This window comes from Cryptomeria japonica, chromosome 10 (genome assembly GCF_030272615.1).
Source record: "Cryptomeria japonica chromosome 10, Sugi_1.0, whole genome shotgun sequence".
NCBI lineage: Eukaryota > Viridiplantae > Streptophyta > Pinopsida > Cupressales > Cupressaceae > Cryptomeria > Cryptomeria japonica.
Genome location: NC_081414.1, coordinates 625,863,283 through 625,884,852, shown reverse-complemented (window position 1 = coordinate 625,884,852; position 21,570 = coordinate 625,863,283). Strand labels below are relative to the sequence as shown.

General features: G+C 34.1%; 1 protein-coding gene across 1 annotated transcript in view; it reads right to left on the bottom strand.

Moving 5' to 3' along the window:
* Positions 1 to 817: 817 nt before the first annotated feature.
* Positions 818 to 21,570, bottom strand: part of LOC131036167 (GDSL esterase/lipase At2g42990) — a 35,163-nt gene continuing 14,410 nt past the window's right edge. Inside the window, exons 3-5 of the mRNA XM_057967987.1 lie at positions 1,667 to 1,900; positions 1,333 to 1,591; positions 818 to 1,237 (exon numbers count right to left, since the gene is read on the bottom strand). Of these exons, the coding sequence (XP_057823970.1) occupies positions 1,044 to 1,237; positions 1,333 to 1,591; positions 1,667 to 1,900 (687 nt within the window). The 3' untranslated portion in view covers positions 818 to 1,043. The remainder of the gene's footprint in view (positions 1,238 to 1,332; positions 1,592 to 1,666; positions 1,901 to 21,570) is intronic.

The window sequence follows — 21,570 nt, the reverse complement described above, 5'->3', positions numbered from 1 at the left end:
AATTAATAGGAGAAGAGGGTTAAGATGAATTAATTAAATATATTAATTTAATTAATTATTGATTGATGGTTAAATAATCAAATAAATACTAAATATTCATTTTAATTAAGTGGACAGATTTATGTGACTACAATATCTATATGTTTTTGTTATCTTACAACAAATAAATTATCATCTACTAACATGTTTTATATTCTTATTAGTGGGGAGTAGATTAAGATATCACATAACATTAAAATATTTATTAAACAAGTATTAATAGATTTCCACAATCCATGAAATTAAACTTGTTGTTGCTTCTAGATTAGATTGTGGGTAATCTTTTGCAACAAATAGAGAACTACCAACAAGTTTAATGTATTAAACATGTATTCCATCAAGTTCATGAAAGATAGAATGTTAGTCAAAAGGAATATTAGATAAACAATTTATTTTTATACATATGTTTGATACAAAATTTTGATCCAAATTATACTTAATCATATAATTTCTCTTCTATTAGAAACCACTCACATAAAAATTAAAGATGCACTAGAGTAAGATTACAACAATTTAGTTTTAAATTAATTCTACATAAATTTTTAATCTATCCTTAATCTTGGGATTTGTATTCTATTATGAACTATAAAAAATAAAAATAAAAAAATTAATGAAAAAAAAAAAAAAAATCCAACAAATTTTAAAAATCATTTATATCAAAATTCACTTACGATCCACCACATTAATTATTTCACCCCAAAATAGAAATTAAATAATAACCATTTGAACAACAACAACAACAACAACAACAAAAAACATAACTTTCAAAAATCACAAATAACACGAAACCGGGGCTATTTGAACTTTATTTAAATTTGCAGGACCCAAATGTGGACACGGTCACTTCTAAAATGAGCATTCATATTCCCCATTTTTGTTCTTGGTCTTCACCATCTTTCTATAAATACATGGATGAATAAGCCACACCTGATCTTCGCAGCTAATTGTCCTTACTGCTGGATATAGATTTATTCCATTTTAGCTGATATTTTTAGGGTTGTTAATTATAGTAGTTTCGGTATATATTGGCGCAGGATTAGGTCAGCAACTATCTGATATACAGCTTGCGTAGGATGAACAGCATCCCAGAAAAGGCTGGATGATGTATTTCTACAAGTGATTGGAGTTCCAGCATTGCAAGTGGGCCCAGACTCGATTACTCCTGTTCCACAGCAACCCCTATCTGTTATCTCCAGTCCTGCAGCGCACAGCCCATAATTAATATACTAAGTATTAAACGATTTCAACTGTTACGATACCAAAATAAATATGTTTCGCTTTTGCATATCTTACCGTATAACGAAGGATTTTTCACGGTGTCTAAAAGCTTGTCATAGATGCCCATGTACTCCACTCTAATACCTGGAAGACGAACTTCCAATCCTTTGAGCAGTTCCTCAAATTTCTGGTTGTAAGAAATTGAAATATCGTTGATTTCTTCAATACATCCTTTCAGTAATGATTGTCCGTATAATGTTTTCTCAGCGGGAGCGCATCCTAGTGGGGAGAGCCCAGCCATGCCCAGTTTACGCACACCGAGCTTGTAGATCTCCTGTTTAATGGAATTAGAGGGTTTTAAAATTGTGTTATGGGAAAATATGTTCATTGAAAATGGAATTGGTTTTACCTCGATGAAATTGCTGCAGATCTTGAGTATAAAATCCTGGTACTGTTGGACAGTAAATTGAGTTCTCCTATTGGGAAGAAACAAGTAATTCTCTATGAAATCGTTGGATCCTGCGAATACCAGAAAGATTGATTTCCCAATCATGCTGGATGAAGTTTGCACTCCTACAATATTTTCCAGGCGCGCCTTATACGTCTTGAATAGCTCAACTTGTTTCCACATTGGTATCGAACTCTGCAAGAAGAGAATGGATTTTGTCTAAAATTTACTTAGACGAGTGTAATGGGGAGAAGCTTATCAGTCAATAGCATGCATGTGAAGAAGAATAAATTAAAAATCAAAGGTTGCAACAAAAGTAATGAAAAACGGTGAGGTGTATCCTCACGAATTATTGCTGGAAATCTTTAATTTATTAAAATATTAAATTTGGAATCAGACTTTGTTGTATATAAAGTCGTGGAATTGTAGGCTGACGTCCTTTTGTTCTTGGCACTTATCTAAAGGTGATGTAATGGTTTGATATCATAGAGGACCCTAAAATTCCTATTCTAAACTAAAGCATGTCAACATGCATATCCTAGGATAGATGAAAGGAAATGCAAAAGAAACCTCAATTCTAAATGTTAATACTATAATTGTTAAAATTTCAATTTTTAAGATTAACAATATAAGTGTTAAAAGTTTCAATTCTTAATATAAAGATGAAAGAAAAAATCTTACATACAATGTTAGTGAGATGCATCACCCTTAACTTTATAAAAACCTACATCATTTAAAGCATGAAACTTTTAAATCATTGAAGTAGATGATCTAGATGTTGATAATTCATGTCAAGGATTGCTTTTATTAATATAAGTTAAGGAAGAGCCTCTAATTCCTTATATATTAAAAATTAAAAAATTTCAAAAGAAAAGGTTGTTACAAAGACAAAACAACAAGTTAGTAAGAGATAACCAAATACAAGACTCGGCAAAAATTGAATCAATCTTATGAACTCTTATATATTTCTATCTTTTCTAAACTACATTTCAACCAAATCAATTGCCAACATCCAAAGACCAAATTATCCAAAAGATAACAAAATTAATCAAAAACATAATATTTATATCTTTTTATCTTTGCTAAACTAATGCTATGGATTGTTTACTAAAATCTTGATAAATATTTATTTATAAATTTTTCACATACTTAAATAAGTTTAAAATTTCTAAAAAATTATCAACATAATATTTCCACAATTTATATAAATAAATTATAATGTTTCCATAAGAATTTTTTTTGCGAGCATTCAAATAATAATCAAGAATTTGTCATAAGATGGTGAAATGAAGAGATAAATTATAAACATAAACTAAAATCTAAATGGAAGAAATTGGAAAATTGAAAATTTAATGTAAAAAGAAATGAAATTATTAATAATTATTGTAGTATTAATACCATACTATGGATATAATTGCTAGAAAATAAACCTTAAAATTAAATTAAATACTTTTACTAAGATAATAAATTGTTAATAACATTAGCGTTAATTAATAACTATAAAATTAGAATATAATAATATATTGGAGAATTTTATAATTGTTAAAATTATATTAAAATAAATATTATAATCAGATTGAAAAAATGGAACAAAGAATGGGGGGTGGGATGTGCAGGGCACACAAGGGGAAACCCTAGCCACCATTGTTTTTGTGGCTATTGGAGGTTTGAAGCGAGGGGGGGTGTTCGTTGTCTGTTCTCGGGGTGTAACCGGTTGGTGGTTGTGGATCTGTGGGTGCGTGGCATTGTTTTTTGTTGCTTATGCATGCTCTTCTCCTTGTATTACTGCATTGGGGCATGGGTCTTTTGGGGCTGCTTACTTTTCTTTCTAAGCTTGGTCCTGTTTTGTCCCCTTGTTCAAGTTTTTATGCTTCTAGCAGTGAAATCTTCGTAGATTGGAGAGTTGGGAGTGGATTTGGTCTATGTGTTTCCCTTGGGGTTTTTCTTCTATTTGTTTTTTTAATGGAGACTTTGGGTGTATCCTCAAACCAGGAGATCTTTAGTGATTTGGAGATGGTTGATCTGTCTTCTTCTTTGCATGACAGTGCCAAGGCACATTTAAGCATGTATCAAACTAGGGATGGGGTTTTCTCGTCAAAAGGGGCTCTTCATATCAAGAAAGTGAACGTTTGTCAGAGAGGTATCTAGAGCACCCTGTTCCACTTATTCAACTTGAAGAAGTCTCAGACAATCTTTCATATTGTTGTAATCATGTCTTCATATGGAAATTTATGTGTCTTTGACTTTCCTTACCAGTCTTGGAATCCTAGACATGCCAAATTTGGAATTTGGGAGGAGACATGGAGATTATGTTGGCAACCAATAATTATTTTCTAGTGATTTTCTCTTGTGTTATGGATAGAAATAGGACTTTTGAAGGGGGTCCTTATTTTTTTAATCAAGTGGGGCTTTTTATCAAACCTTGGCATGTTGCATTCAATTTTATTGAGGAGCTCCTGTCGAGGGTATCTATGTGGATTCAACAACCAGATCTTCCATAGGGGTTTTGGAGGGATGACATTTTTCACTTAATCTCGCTACTTCTTGGAAAACCTATGGGTGTGGCTTCACAAACTCGAGATCGAAAGGTAATTTCTTATGCATGAATTTGTGTGGAAGTTAATTTAAATAAGCTTCCCATTACCAAACTCTATGGAGATTTATTTAGGATCTTCGCCTTGGATTCAACAACTGGATTATGAGAGTTCTCCACTTCATCTATAGAATTTTTTGTGAGTATGGTCATTTGCAGTGAACATGTTCTAGAAATAAGTCATTCCCCTCGGTAGATTTTGGTCCTTCTCACTCTTCCCCTAGGGAGGATTTGGGGAAGGCCCCTTTTCTGAAGGGCTAGGTTATAAGGATTTATTCTTGTAAATCCTAACAATAAGGCTAGGGGACAAAAGAGAACATGAATGGATAGACAAAATAATGGAATATTTAACAAGTTTGATGTTTTGGATGATTTAGTCCAAGACGAAGGTATTCTAGTTCAATTATTATCTGGTGCTAAGTTGCAAGGTGTGGTATTAGAGGAAGACATAGAGAGGGAGATCAATGTTTATCTAATGGGGACCAACAAGATGGGTAGATGGTTACAAATTTTCATCCTTAGGTTCTGGATGCCAAATATTTAAATGAGACTCAGGTCTTGCAAGATGATGCAATTATGATGGTTTTAGCTTCATCTTTAGCTAAAGTGGCCTTGAAATCGATGAAGAGCAACAAAGATTCTCCTACTTTAGGCCTACAACAAAATTACCTAAGGAAATGACCTTTGGAGAAATCTTGTAGTCATGGATAAAAGACATATCAAGAGAAGTCATGATCATTGGGGTTACATTGGTTGATTTGGGGTTTATGATACCCATTGATTCCCACTTCTCCCATCCCCATAACTGATTGTTTTATCATGGAATGTAAAGGGTTAGAATTGCACTCATAGACAAAAGGTTGTTTGAGATTTGATTGCTTCTCATTTTCCTAATATTTTCTTTTTCAAGAAAACTAAGTTAACTGTAGAAAATATGGTAAATAGAGCTTCTAGTATTTGGTATCGTGGTGATCTACAATGCATTGGTGCCCATGATAGTTCAGGTAGAATGGCTCTCTTCTAGGATCCTAGAAAGGTTATCCGTCAATGGTGGATTTCAAGTCAATCCTCTCACTCCATGGTTTCCACTAATTTGGAATCAGGTGAAACTTATCTTCTCACTAATATTTATGGTCCCACTGATATCTTGGGAAAATCATAGCTATGGCTTCATATTTGATTTGTTTGTTCTCTAGTACCCTTTCTCCCTTGGGTTATTGTTAGAGACTTCAATGCAGTTTGTAGCTTGGAAGAGAAAATAGGGGGTCTGGCTAGGCTAGATCCTTCGACAATTCTCCTTAATGATAATATATAGTTCCTAAATATAATTGATGTGAAGCCAAATAATGGTATCTACACTTGGAATAATAAGAGAAGGGGAGTGAGAGAAATTTCTAAGAGACTTGATAGATTTCTTGTCTCTTGCTTCTGGCTGAGTGATCTATATGGCACACTAGTTCATAGATCTTGGATTAGATTAAAATCTCCATACTTCCTCCTAAAATATCAAACATCCCCTCCTTTAAGTTTCAACTTATGTGGTTGTGAGATCTTTCTATCTAAGATTTAATGACTAATTGGTGGTATGAAGGGAAGCAAGTTCTTATGACACAACTATGTATACTTTTGTCAAAAGTCTGCAATATGTGAAGTATAAGCTTAAGAGATGGAGTAGACAATGTTTCAGATATCTTCACTTCAATAAAACACTAGCACAATCCTAGCTTGATTCTATCACTCATGTAATTCATGATCAAGAGCTTTCCCAAGACCTTGATAGAGAGGAGTCTATGGTAGTTAAGTAACTGGAGGAATGGGAACTTCGAGAGGAGATCTTCTGTTAACATAAGTCTAGAATTTATTGGCTATAGGACAAAGATAAGAATATTGCTTCCTTTCCTAACTATGTCTGAGCTAGGAGAAATGAGAATATCATTACTTCTCTTATGTCTTCAAATGGAGCTCAACTTTCTCTTAGGGTGATATATCTTAGGAAGCTTTTTTAGTATTTCTCTTTCTTGTTTATAGATGATTCCCTTCCTACTAGGGAGGATGAATCCTCTATTCTTTCTTACATTCCCTCACTGGTTTCCAATGAAATGAATATGGATCTCATTTGTCCTATTTCTTTGCAGAAGGTGGAAGATGTTGTTTTTCAAGAATTTTGGGAAATTATTAAGCGTGATCTTTTAGTAATTGTTCAGGATTCACATAGAAATAAGTGGATGTTAAGATCAATGAATGTTATAATTTTATATGTTTGATTCCTAAGAAAGAGAATGTGAATAGATTATATCAGTTCAGACCCATTTCACTTTCTAATGTGGTTTTTAAGATTATTACTAAACTAATTGCTGAAAGACTCAATATGTACCTCAAAGATTTGGTCTCTAATGAGTAGGGTAGTTATATTTTGGGTAGACAAATTTTGGATGGGATTGCGATTGTTGTGGAAACCATTCACTCTATGGCGAGTCTAAAGAAAAGCAATTTTTATCAAACTGGACATGGGAAAAGAATATGACAAAGTAAAGTGGGCCTTTTTACATAAAATTATTTTAGCTTTTGAATTTTATGGGGAATGGGTGGATTGGGTCATGAGCTATGCCTCTTGAACCTCCTTTTTAGTTTTAGTCAATGGAGAGCCTTCTCAGTTGTTTCAAGCTTCTAGGGGTCTTCGGCAAGGGGATCCTCTTTCTCCTTATTTTTTCATCATCATGGCTGATGGGCTTGGTACATTTATAAATGATAGGGTTAGACAGGGCATGATTTAGGGATGGAGTTGGGGCAATAGTTTGCCTCCTTATTCTCATCTTTAGTTTGTGGATGACACTGCTCTGATGGGCAAAGCCAAAATCAATGAAGATGTTAATTTTAGGAGAACCTTGGATAATTTTTTGGCTACCTTGGGGAAAAAAATTGATGAAGAAAAGTCTTCTATTTCTTTCTTCAATACTCCTTGCGCTATCTAGAACAGGATTGCTCGGATTCTTAAATTTCAAATTAGGTCTCTTCATTTGGTGTATCTAGGGATTCCCTTTGGTATGTGATTTCAACTTAGGGATTTTTGGTAAGAGGTTCTGGATAAGTTTTGTAAGAGAGTTAGTCATTGGACTTGTAGATGGCTTTCATATGTTGGCAGGTTGAATCTTTTGAAGTTAGTGGTTCAAGCTCTCCCTATTTACATATGTTTTGTGCAAGTTTCCCCCTCTAGCTTTTTTGATGAATTTGATACCCTCTCTCATCAATTTCTTTGGACAAGGAGTTTTCTTTCTTCTAAATGGAGTTTGGTTAGATGGGATTCAGTCAGTAGGCCTAAGAAGGAAGGTGGCCCTGGTCTATGGCTTGCGGGAATGATTGGACATGTTCTAGATGCAAAGTCATAATGGAGATGGTTCAATTGCCAGGATCAATATTGGGCCAAAAATCTGACCCAAAAGTATCTCAAGGGATTTAATTATACAAATGTGTCTCGATGTAGTTTGTTGGGGAAGGGATCCATGATCTAGGTCACTCTTAAAAGAGGTGCAAAACTTATCAAAGAGGGTCTCTTTTGGATCCACAATAGAGGTATTAATGCTCATTTTTGGCATGACCCTTGGGATGGCCACCCCTCAATCATTTCTCATTTTCCTCATCTTCAACCCCTATGTAATTATTTGAGTGAGGCTAGTTAGAATAAGATGCCAAATTTTAAAACCACCAAACTCAAGGGACATTTGGAAGTCACTATGTAAGACCTAGCAGGGATTCTAGCTAGTAGACTTTGCACTGCCCTTAATTGTAGGGATGTTTTGGCTTGGAGTCCCGATCCAAAGGGTAAATGTTTGGTTGCTTCTAGTAACCTACCTTAGGATGATAAGCTATGTTGGCATTATGGATGAACTAATTATGTGTTACATTGACATTTTATCATTGATGTCAATACTAGCTATTATGGTTGGTTACCGACAGACAAGTTTTGGTTACCAGTAGAAGTTCTAGTGTTATCGATAGAAGAAACTATCCGTTGGACACTTCCATCATGATTGGATCAGTAATGATGCTCTATGAGTATATTTTGGTTAGTTGGTATTGGATTGGTAATCAGATGCTATCATACACTCTGGTAAACCCTTACCGACACTGGTTTAAGGCTTTACCGGTAGAGATTTCATTGAGGAATTGTGAGAGGATGCATAATTTATGTTGGTTCAACTTCTTCATGGATTTTAGGATGTTGAAGATGGTCATTGATTGTGATTCAAATGCTGGAAGACTTTTCTTTAGCATAGTGGACCCAGAATAGGTCTGGTACCTATCTAGGTTATGGACTGATATCATGATAATGTGTACTCTACACATTACCGGGATTATTCGAGATGACTTATGGATTTGTTATTAATATTTTGGTCTTAAGATGACATAGCATATCATTGTAAATGGAATTATGTAATGATATTATTGTAATATCTTTAGGTGGCCGACCTAATCGGTTTAGGTCTTAGGGTTTGTATAAATAAGAGGTAGAAACTCTTTGTAAAGTATCATGGTTATTGGAAAGGTCACAGTCAAGGAATGTAATATGTGAATATTGTAATATCATTTAGGCAGAGGAGTTGGTTGATCATTGGTGATCGAATTGGATTCAAAATAGAATTTAGTCCTCCAGCACTGAGCTTAATCGGGAGTGTTCACTCTATTGGATTGTTGTCCATTTATCTTGAGATGGTGGTAGCCTCTCTGTAGTTAGTGAGACTCTTTTGTAATGAGTAGTATGCTCTAGGGAGTGCGCCTTCCTGTAAGTGCAGTCCCCTCTTGTAACACATACTTTATGCAGAAGTATCATTTGACTGTGGGTAGGCTTTCCACTGTGGTTTTTCCCTTTCTGGGTTTTCCATGTACAAATAATGGTGTTATGTGGTATGGTTGCTTTGCATTGATTATCTGGTTAATTGTTATGTTGTATTGTTTACCAGTATCTATTCCTATTGGCATCTGTATGTGCTTTACCGGTACTTGATTTGTTTAAGGTTGTATTGTGGATTAAAAGTTATATAAGTTAACAACTGATTCACCTCCCTCTCAGTTGCTCACCGATTATCCTAACAAATGGTATCAGAGGCTTGGTCCTCTTTTGTAGAAGCTTAACTGCTTGAGGTAGATCCTATGGCAACTAACACTTCTAATCCACCATCAACTATTTTCAGAAGAGAAATCCCTAAGCTTGATGGAACAAATTATGGGATATGGAAAATTGGAATGGAGACTCATCACAGATGTCTTAGCAAGGATATGTGGGAGATCACTGAGAAAGGATATAAACCCTATGATCCGGCATCTAGCAATCTTGCTTCTGCAAACCTGGATAAGAAGATTGAAAATGATTGTAGAGCTAGAGAAGCCCTCTTGTATGCACTTACTGATCAGCAAATTATGGGATTGACTGACAAATCATCGACTAATGTTATGTGGGACAAATTGCAAAATATGAATGAAGGTGCTCCTACTATAAAAATTGCTAAACTTGATGGTTACCGAGTAAGGTATGAAAACTTGAAAATGGAAGATAATGAAAGAATTGCTATGTTTATGAAAAGAGAATGAGATTGTTATCGAAATTCAATGTTGTGGAGGATTTCTAAGTGAAGATGAAATAGTTTCCAAAGTCTTGAGAGCCCTTCCATCGGCTTACAAGATGAAGGCAACTGCTATGAATGAATTAAGAACAATATCAAACACCTCAGTTAACAGAGACATTCTGATTGGGAAATTATCTGCTTTTGAGCTTGAAGAATTTGGATCTTCTAGAGCTGTAAAATATGAACCTGCTTTTCATGCATCATCATCAACAGCTACCGACAAAAGTGACTGGAAAGCTCTATATGCAAAAAAATTGGAAGACATGAGGAAAGAAGATGAAGAACTTGAGCAACTTGAAGACTTATTTTTTAGAAGAGAACCTAAAGGACCAACTAGAAGTAAGTATGAAGGAAAAGAACCTTTTAAATGTTTTGCATGTAATAAGATTGGTCATTTTGCATCTAGATGTCCTGAAAGGAATGCAAGGTTTGAGGAAAGAGTTACAAAATCTTTTAAGCCTAACCCAAATAGATATAGATTCAAGAAAAGTAAACAATACTACATAGAAGATGAGGAAGGAGTAACTGATGACTCTGGAGATGAACCGATAGAAGACTCTTCTAGTGGATCTAGAAATGGAAAGGAATGGGTGTTCTATGCTTTGAAGGAAGATGAAACAGAACTAGCTATCATGAATGAAGAAAAGGCCCTGACAGCAAAAGTTGAAGATAAGAATGAATGGGTAATTGATAGTGGATGTTCACATCATATGACTAGAGATAAAGGGAAATTTTTGTCCCTGCAAGAATATAATGGTGGTCAAGTCAGAATTGGAGATGACAAGGCATGTTTGATCAAAGGTAGAGGTATTATTTCTTTGGATGACAAGAATAACACTGATAATGTCTATTATGTAGAAGGTTTAAGGCATAATCTTTTGAGTGTTGTTCAATTAGTTGATAAGGGTTTTCAACTTTAGTTTAAAGATAGAAAATGCAAAATCATTAACAAAATTGGTTTGGAGATTGCAACCAGTATTCAGACAGGAAGTAATATCTTTCACTTGAACACTGGTAATAAGACATGTTTGATTGCTCATAATGATGAGAGTTGGCTATGGCATAAGAGGTTGTGTCATGCTAATTTTGATTGTATTGTTAAGATCAGTTCAACTAAGGTAGTTAGAGATATACCTAAGATTATGAAGCCTCATAATCCGGTATGTAAGTAATGTCAATTGGGTAAGCAAGTTAGAAGTTCTTTTAAGAGCATACCTGATAAATCTAATGATCTACTTGATTTGATTCACACTGACTTATGTAGTCCATCAAGGACTAGAAAATTTCAAGGTGATAGGTATTTGATGTTGTTAATTGATGACTATTATAGAATGATGTGTGTGACTTTTCTAAGGGATAAGTCTGAAGCCTTTGATAGATTCAAGATCTTTAAAGCGAAGGTTGAAACACAAACTAGATTCAAAACAAAATGTCTAAGATCAGATCTTGGTGGAGAATTCACTTCTCATGAATTTAACAGTTATTGTGAGACAAATGGAATCTAGAGACAACTATCTGCACCTAGGATTCAGCAAAATGGAGTAGTTGAAAGAAAGAACAGAATCATTTTGGATGCAACTAGATCTATGATGATGGAAGCCAAATTTCCTCATATCTACTGGAGAGAAGTAGTGAGTACGACAATCTAAACATTCAACAGAGTTCACATCAAAGGTGAAACCGGTATGACCCCTTATGAACCGTGGTTTGGACATACACCTACTGTTAAATATTTAAGAATTTTTGGAAGTAAATGCTATATCAAAAGAGATGATTCAATTGGAAATTTTGATCCTAGATGTGATGAAGGGACATTTCTTGGTTATTAAATTCAAAGAAAAGCATATAGATGTTATAACAAAAGATTGCAGAAAATTGTGGAAAGTGCTAATGTGAAAGTGGATGAACAATACAAAAATAATTATATATCATATGATAGGGTATCAACAGTAGAAATGATCATAACTGAACCGACAATGCCATAACCGGTACAGGAAGCTGAGACAGTTACACCGGTACAATCAGAAAATTCAATTGTGATTGATGATCAGAGCAATGAACCTGAAGTTCAAAAGACACCAAGGTATGTAAGATTAAATCATTCTAAAGATCAAATTATTGGAGATAGAAGCAAGGGAGTTATGACAAGAAGAAAATTGGCAAATGAAGAGGTATGTCTTATTTCTCAAATTGAACTGGCAACTGTTATTGAAGCTTGCAAAGATAAACATTGGTTAAAGGATATGTAAGATGAATTAGATCAAATAGAGAAGAATAAAACTTGGCGTTTAGTCTCTTGACCTAAAAATAAGAATGTTATTGGAACTAAATGGGTTTTTAGAATTAAACTTAATGAGGATGGTTAAGTTATAAGGGACAAGGCTAGATTGGTTTGTAAAGGATATTCTCAAATGGAAAGGAACTGATTATGGTGAGACATTTGCACCTGTAGCTAGAATTGAAGCTGTTAGACTATTTCTTGCCTATGCTGCTTATAAGAGCTATAAGGTTTATCAAATGGATGTCAAATATGCATTTTTGAATGGTGAGCTTGAGGAAGAAGTTTACATTGAGCAACCTGATGAATTTTCACTAACAGATGACAAAGACATGATTTTCAGATTGAAGAAAACTTTATGTAGATTGAAATAGGATCCTAGAGCTTGGTATACAAGGTTGGATAAATATCTTTTGAAGCTTGGTTTTACTAAAGGCAGTTATGATAATAATCTATATTATAAGATCACTAATAATGATATTCAGATTATTGAAGTTTTTGTTGATGATATCATTTTTGGAGGAGAAGATAAACTGTGCATGGAATTTGCTAACAACATGAATTAATTTGAAATGTCCATGATTGGTGATGAAATTTTTTTGAGGTTTGCAGATTACTCAAACCGACAAAGGCATTTTTATCTGTCAAACTAAGTATCTGAGGGAATTGTTGAAAAAGTTTGGTATGGAGAATTCCAAACCGGTATGTACTCCTATGGCTACAAGTGAGAAATTATGTATCAAGGATACTTCTACACCAATAAATTCGACAAGGTATAAATCTATGATTGGTGGCTTGTTTCAAGATATCAAATTAATCCTAAAAAAAATCATGAATGTGCAGTAAAGAGGATATACTAGTATTTGCAAGGAACAAAAGAATATGGTTTATGGTATTCCAGAAATGATGATTTCACTTTATGTGCATATACTGACTCAGATTGGGCAGGTGATACAGATGACAAGAAAAGCACTTTTGGTGGATCTTTCTTTCTTGGAAAGAAACTGGTTTCATGGATAAAAAAAAAAAACAGTCATGCATTTCTTTATCTACTAAAGAAGTTGAGTATGTTGTAGCAACAACTAATTGCACTCAAGTCTTGTGGATGAAACAAATGTTGAAGGATATTAGGGTAAATTGTAGTGAACCGGTTGTTATCTACTGTGATAAATCTGTAGCTATTCACATGTCTAAGAATCCGGTATTTCACTCTAAGAGTAAGCATATTTCAATAAATTATAACTTTCTGGAGGACAAGGTTGAAGAAAAGGAAGTCAAATTGGTTTATGTGAACACTAAAGAACAGACTGTAGACATATTCACTAAACTGTTATCTAAGGAATCATTTTAGTATTTGAGAGACAAGTTAGGGGTTTCTGCCCCTTTGACAGAAACTTCATTGATGAAGTTTGTCATCAGTTTGGCATGTATTATCAAAGACATTATTCATTCCAGCACTAATGAGTGGTGCTACTACTCAGGGGGAGTAGTCAGCTTTGAGATTCAGAGGTTTATATCACTACTTTGGTATTTTTGTCAGATTTATGGCATTGATGTCAAAGGGTGAGTGATAGTAATGTGAAAAATCAATCCAAACCTTAGAAAGATATCATTCACAGGGGGAGAGTTATTGATTGTTGGTTGTCTTCCACAGGGGGAAACTTGTTTGGCATCTCTTGGTACTTAGATGTTTTTCACATCTAGTGTTGCCATCAATGCCAAAGGGGGAGTTTGTTGGCATTATGGATGAACTGATTACATGTTGCATTGATGTTTTGTCATTGATGTTAACAATAGTTGTTATGGTTGGTTACCGACAAACAAGTTTTGGTTACCGATAGAAGTTCTAGTGTTACCGACAGAAGAGACTATTTGTTGGACACTTCTGACATGATTGGATCAGTAAAGACTCTCTATGTGTATATTTTGATCAGTTGGTATTGGCTTGGTAATCAGATGCTATCATACACTCTGGTAAACTCTTACCAACACTCGTTGAAGGCTGTACTGATAGAGCTTTCATTGAGGAATTATGACATGATGCATAATTGGTGTTGGTGCAACTTCTTCATGGATTTTAGGATGCTGAAGATGTTCTTTGATCATGCTTCAAATGCTTGCAGACTTTTCTTTAGCGTGGTGGACCTAGAATAGGTCCGGTACCTATCTAGGTTATGGACTGGTATCATGCTAATGTGTACACTACATGTTATCAGGATGATTGGAGATAATTTATGAATTTGTTATTATTGTTTTGGTCTTAAGATGACATTGCATATCATTGTAAATGGAATTATGTAATGATATTACTGTAATATATTTAGGTGGCCATCCTAATCAGTTTAGGCCTTAGGGTTTGTATAATTAAGAGGTAGAAACTCTTTGTAAAGTATCATGGTTATTAGAAAGGTCATGGTCAAGAAATGTAATGTGTGAATATTGTAATATGATTCAAGCAGAGGAGTTGGTCGATCATTGGTGATTGAATTGGATTTAGAAGAGGATTTAGTCCTTCGACACTGAGCTTAAGTGAGACTCTAACCAGGCATGGTAGAAATTATTTCTAGCAGTTCACTCTATTGGATTGTTGTCCATTTATCTTGAGATGGTTGTAGCCTCTTTGTACTCAATGAGAGTCTTTTGTAATGAGAAGTACGCTATGGGTAGTGTGTGTTCCTACAAGTGCAGGCCCCTCTTGTAACACATACTTTCTACAGAAGTATCATCTGACTGTGGGTAGGCTTCCCATCGTGTTTTTTCCCTTTCCGGGTTTTCCACGCACAAATCATGGTGTTATGTGGTATGCTTTCTTTGCATTGATTATCTAAATAATTGTTAAGTTGTATTTTTTACCGATATCCGTTCCTACTGGCCTCTGTATGTGCTTTACTAGTACTTGATTTGTTTAAGGTTGTATTGTGAATTAAAAGTTATAATCTGTTAACAACTGATTTACCCACCACCCCCCCCCTCTCAGTTGTTCACCAATCATCCTAACAAAGGTGCATGGTTGGGTAGGTGCGCCCGACCGGAAGAAGGTTTGGAACTGTTTTCTCTTAGCCTAAGTGTAGTTTTTTCTTTATGTTGTTGCAAAAAATAAATGGCTCACTTGAGAGAATTTGAGGAAGAGAGTGTTTCAAGCCCCGTTAATTTGTGTTCTTTGCATAAATAATGAAGAAAGTACTTCTCATATTTTATCATTCTTCTTATGCATGGGAGATTTTCAATCATTGGTGGAGAGCATGGAGCCATGCTTATGGTCATGCTTCCTCTCTGTTTAAGTTTTGGGAAAGTTTGGTTACACCTCCTGTGAAAAATTGCTTTTCTCTAATCTATTTGGGCTTTTGGTCCAACTTTTATTATCTGAAGTTTATGGTTAGAAAAGAATTATATAATCTTCTAAGGTTTTGAAATTCGGATCTTCCTCATATGGAGAAATATTGTTAGCAAACTTCAAGAGACTATTTCAGCAAAGTGTGATATGAATTCTCATGTGGAATCCTATGATCTGGATATGGTAAAGAACCTTGATTTGGTTGACAATGAGATAGATTTTTCTTACATGAAGAGACCACAACAAACTAAATAGAAGATTCATGGAGAGGGGAGATGTCTCCCTCCTCGTAAGGGAGTTTTGAAGATTAATACTAATGGGTCTTCTACGGGTAAACCTAGATAGGTAGGAATTGGTGGCATTGGTAGGAGTAGTGATGGGAGTGATGTGTTCTTTTTCTCCATGTATAAGAGAAAACATTATAATAATCTAATGGAGACCCTAGCTATTTTACATGGTGTTGAGAGAGGGTTCTCTTTAGGATGGAAAATAGTTATTTATGAGTCAGATTCATAGATTGTGGTTGATATGTTCAATAATCATCAGTTGGATGTGGTTTCTTGACAATTAGCCTTGGTGGCTAAATAGATCCTGAATATTTGTGGTTCCTTGGATTATATTTATTTTTTTCATATTCCTAATGAGTGGAATAAATTTGTTGATTTGTTAGCTAAGTGGGATTTTGAGAGCTTAGAGGGATGGGATGTGGAACTGGGAGGCTCTTCCTCCTAATTATTTGGATACGTGCTAGGAAATTTAATTAGGGATGATGGAAATGTTGGAATCCAATAACACTGAGAGGGGGGGTGAATGCGTGTAATACCAGAATGATCAATTTTAGCCTTATTAAAAAGTGCATACACCAATTGGTATATCGGTACATACAAAATTGAAAGAAGTAAAGCAACCAATAATCCAATCACATAAATGAGAATCATACACACATAATTATAGTTGGAATACCTTAAAGAGGAAAAACCACGGTGGGATTTGTGACCCACAATATCAATCCACTAGCCAGATGAAGAGATATTACAAAATATAAGGGGCCTGCACTTGCAGGAATGCTTACATCCTGGAGCACACTGCTCAATCACAAATGAAGCCTCACTGACAACATATAAATCTAGACTACAATCTACAAAAATGTTGATCTACTAAGATAACATCTTCTATGCCAGAATATAGTTCCAATTTAAGCTCTTTCTGGTCCAATCTGAAAACCTAAACCCTTTACCAGAATAACCCTTACATAAATATCCTCACATACATAATCTCTCTAGTATATTTCACATTATATCACATTCACATAGCCATCACCATATCTATATCAAAATGATCTAATCCAACTCACCTATATATCCTTATTGTACATGCACTACTTATAAAGTGCCATGGGGGGGTTGATGTTTGCCTTTGTTTGCCATCTACCTTTTTCAAGTGAGTGTTCCTTCCATGAAACTATTTACTTTTTCTGCACCTTCGATGTTCCTGGTCTTTGTCATGCAGTTCTTGTTGGCCATTTTTTTTTTAGTGTACTTGTCCCTCTCCCTTTTTAGCATTATGTGGAGGTGTGTCCTATTGCTCTAATGCTTCCTTGGTTTGATTGGTTAGCTCTTCAAGCTTTGGTGTTTCATGCAATTTGTATCTTTGAGTTCAGTTGTTTGCCTTTTGTTTGCCATCCGATTCGAGTAGTTTAATTTGAGGACACTCATGCAGATTATAGTCTTCTCTACCTAGTCATGTTCTATTTCAGTGGAGGTTCTTCAGATCAGTAGTTACTTTTCGACAGTGTTTGCAGCTATTTCATGCTTCACCGGTGTTCTTCATTCTCTTCTTTCTGTTCATATCTTCTGGAACACTCTTGTTTGGAGGCTTCTTAGTCCTTCACTTGAGCTTTCATCTCTTCTTGGAGAGGATTTTTGTTCCTACAGGGTTTTCTCCTTTTTCTCCACTTTACAACGATTTTATTGTACTTGGCTACCTCATCAAACCTATTTGTCAGGACCCATTGTTGCTTTCCTACATTTTTTACATGATTTGTAAGTCCTTAGTTGTTTTTTAGCTACTCCCTAAGTTCATCTTAAGGGGGGGTGTTAGATTTATATTTTATTAGCTAATAATGATTTATTTAATTATTAGTCTATTATACTCTACGCTTAAGCTAAACTTAGGAATCTTATAATTCTTTAGGATTTTCACCTTTAGGGTTTCGAGTATCCTTTTATAAGGATTCTCTATTTGTATTTCATAACAAGTGTAATTATTGAATTGCATTCTTGTTGCATAATCAATTTGACTCCTCTTTTCTCGATCTTTGAATTCTGGCCTCCATATCTATTTTGCTTCTCTCCTTTTTGTGATAGGTTTGCATGCAGGTGATCTTTGGGAGCTATAGAGTTGATTTTTCCTCAACTCCAATACTCACAAAAAACCAAAATGATTTTTATATTAATGTTTTTTGCTTCAATAATGCTACAAAATACATCCAATAATATACATAGAACTTGCTACAAATTATATGAAAATATTCCCAAACTTTGAGCACAATCACACACAAAATTACCTAGAAATCCCAAGAAAACTGACAAAACCCTAGTTTATTATTAAAAAAAAACCTTTGAAATAAAATTCTATTACAACATAGGAACACCAAAACATGCTACAAACTCTAGACAAACCAAACTCCTACCCAAGATCTCAAAAAGGCCTCAAAATCTCTACAAAATACTCAGGGAAATGGAACAACCGAAAAGATTTTTTGCTCATAGGCAATGTCTAGATGAGATTTCACTTGTAGACTCAGAAAAAGACTATGTAAGAGACTCAATATCCCTTGTTTATCAGTCTAGAAGATTTCTCATTATTTGTTATTCTAGCTTCTAAAGGGAACAACAATTACTTATTAAAATAACAAGATACAACCAGTGCCAAAACAAGTTAAAATCACTAATATTCAAAAAAAACCTTTTGGGAGTTCACGTCCCACACCAAAGAGGAAGGAATCTTTCAATTTAAAATTTCTAACTACCTTTCCAAATATGCATCTCTACTTCCACCACCAGAATAGGAATTGCCATTTTATTCAACTTTTTGATTTGACCTCAAAAGGATTAATAATTGCAAATTTTGACTTTCTCCAAAATCCATGTAACTTTTCGCTTCAATTAATTTAAAATTTAGTTTAATAATTTTACATTAAAATCTAATTTGTTTATTTCACCATTTAGAACATTATTTCCTAATTTGTATCTAGGACTCGACTTACTTATTTTGGACAATCCAACTTACTACAAATATTATGTTTTATTTTTTGAAAGGGTACATGACAATCATCCTCTCCACCAAGGCCTTATCATGGCCATCTATAAATTCCAATTATCTATTATGTCCTAACCTTACCCCTTTGGTTCAAGTTTGATAAATCCTAAACAGAATTAAATAAAACAAAACAACAAAGGAAATAAAGAAACATCCTACCACTTTTATGGGGATCACTCCCAAATTAATATTAATCCTTTTATGTTGAACTTCTCAAAGTCAACCCCAACAAGAGGAAATCCCAATGGCCATTTGCAATGTCCGCTCCAGTGAAATGGAAAAGAGATAAGCCCCAAACCTCAAATTATTATAAAGAAAATATGTGTAAAGAAAAAATAAATAATGGTGGCAATCAAGGTGGTCAATGTTCGACAAGAATTGCTAGAGCGACTAATACAAAAAATTGCCTCAATGAGGTAATTATTATAAATAGTGAGGATGATCAAGAGGAGAAGCTGAACAAAAGCGATGAGGACTATGAGGAGAAGTTTATAGAGGAGGATGATACTATGAGAAAAATAGAAGACGAGAGTATTGAAGAGGAATGAATTGAAGAAGAGCAGGAGGAAGGTCACAATAGGGTTCTGCATGAGGATAGGGAAATGATGAATAATTTGGACATTGGTCACAACCTGAAGAGTAAGAACGACAACATAAATAACTCTAATTTTATCTCATTGAATATTAAAATTCAAAATATTAAAAAATTGGTGATAGAACTTGAGGAGAATTTGGAAGAGAAGCACAACGAAAAGTTTTGCAAAATTGAACATATCTTCAACACTATTATTTTGGATTATGGGGAAAACAGGTTTTGCAGGGACCCCAAAACCCTTTACAAAATTATTCTAAGAGGAAAAAAATAAGAGATTAACATCCAAAATAGAATGGGCTGCATGAAAAAGCATTAGAAACAACAACCAAACAGACAGTGAAAGCCCAGCTGAGCATAAAAAGACTAGCAAGGATACCGAACTCAAACACAGACATAACCATCAACCAGAAAACAACATAAACCCAGTTACATAAGGCTTTTGAGGGTCTCGTCGGCCTTATCCTCAAGGACATTCATTGTATCAACAACAGTCTTCATTGCTTTGTAATCCACATTCTGGATAGCTGCCTTTTTCATCATATTCCCACAGGTCCTTCTCCAATCTCAACACTATTGTTGAGATTACTAATGAGAAAATTAACATAGTGACCATGGGGTTCTTTTTTGGGAGCCCCAATGTCAAAAATAAGAAAAAGAAATTAAGGTATTGGGACTGTTGAAAACAAGAATGAGGATCATACAATGATATATTGTAAGGCCCAGGTGATTCTCTAGCATCCCTCAAGAAAAAATAGAAACTCCTGAAATGGTGTTGCTCCTATGCATTGATGTCTTAGTTAGCTATTCCATTTTTCATGTTTTAAAGTTTATGTTGCTTTATAGTCAGCATATGCAATCACTATTTCTCAAAACATTTCTAGTTGTAGTTTCATTTCTTGATGGCTTTTTACTCTTTGTTCGTAAAGTTGAGGACTAGTTGTGAGGCATATATGGCTCACTTCTTATTGGTTTATTGCACCTCTTGATTAAGTTCCTTCCCATACTTTTTAAATAAGAAAATCAAAACCAATATGAATATACCCTTAGGTAGCTAACAATGATTAACATCTATTAAAGAGGATATTGTCCCCTTTCCCAATGAAGTATCTTTAAACAATTCATAGATACACTATTCGACTCAATTATACATGCATCAAGATAGAATGAAATTTTTGTTCTACTACCTCTACAAATTACCATAGCACCTCTTATTATTTTAACAAGTACTTATAAAAATTAACTTATGCACTTATATCTATTGAATTTCTTGTAGATAATATACTGCATGATAATATTGGGATATGCAAGACAATATCAAATTTTACAGCTCTAACATAATTTTTTTAAAATTTTTATACTACCTTGACAAAAAATAGCTAAATAAGGATTATCACTCAAGTATACCTTATATCCCTCATACTTTTCATACTTATTCTTGTAAAACTAATATGTTATCATGTCTTATATTAAAAGAATCCTATATAAGATGAATGCTCTAACATAGCTATATTTCTCAAGCTTATGATGACATAAAACGTATCAACAAAGAACTAGCCAATTACATTAGATGCCTTACACAACCTCAAATATCCCATTTGAGGTAGAGAAACATATTAAATAAAATACATATAAAATGTTACATGTATAAGTATATGATATTGCCTAATAATAAAATAATTAAATAGTGCACTTACAATGTTTGAGACACCTTAATTCATGACAAGATGATGCTTGATGGAATTTTTAATTGTCATTATGAAGGAAGCATGTACAACTAATTTTGATGGTGGATTTTTTCTTATGGTTATTTTTTGTTTTTTTAAATGTCTCTCTCAAATCATCTTTTTTTATGTTCTTTTAATTTAATTTGTTCTTGCTATAGTCTTTTAATTTACTATCAAGTACTACATTAATGGTTATGAATAATTTGAATATTCCTTCTCTAAAATGTAAACCATATATATGTGTGTTTGTGTATCTATATGTATGCATATATGTATCTGTATATGTATATGTATATGTATATGTATATGTAATTATACATACATATACGTACACATAAGAGATTATATTTGTAATAGATTATATCTATATGTTTTTGTTATCTTACAACAAATAAATTA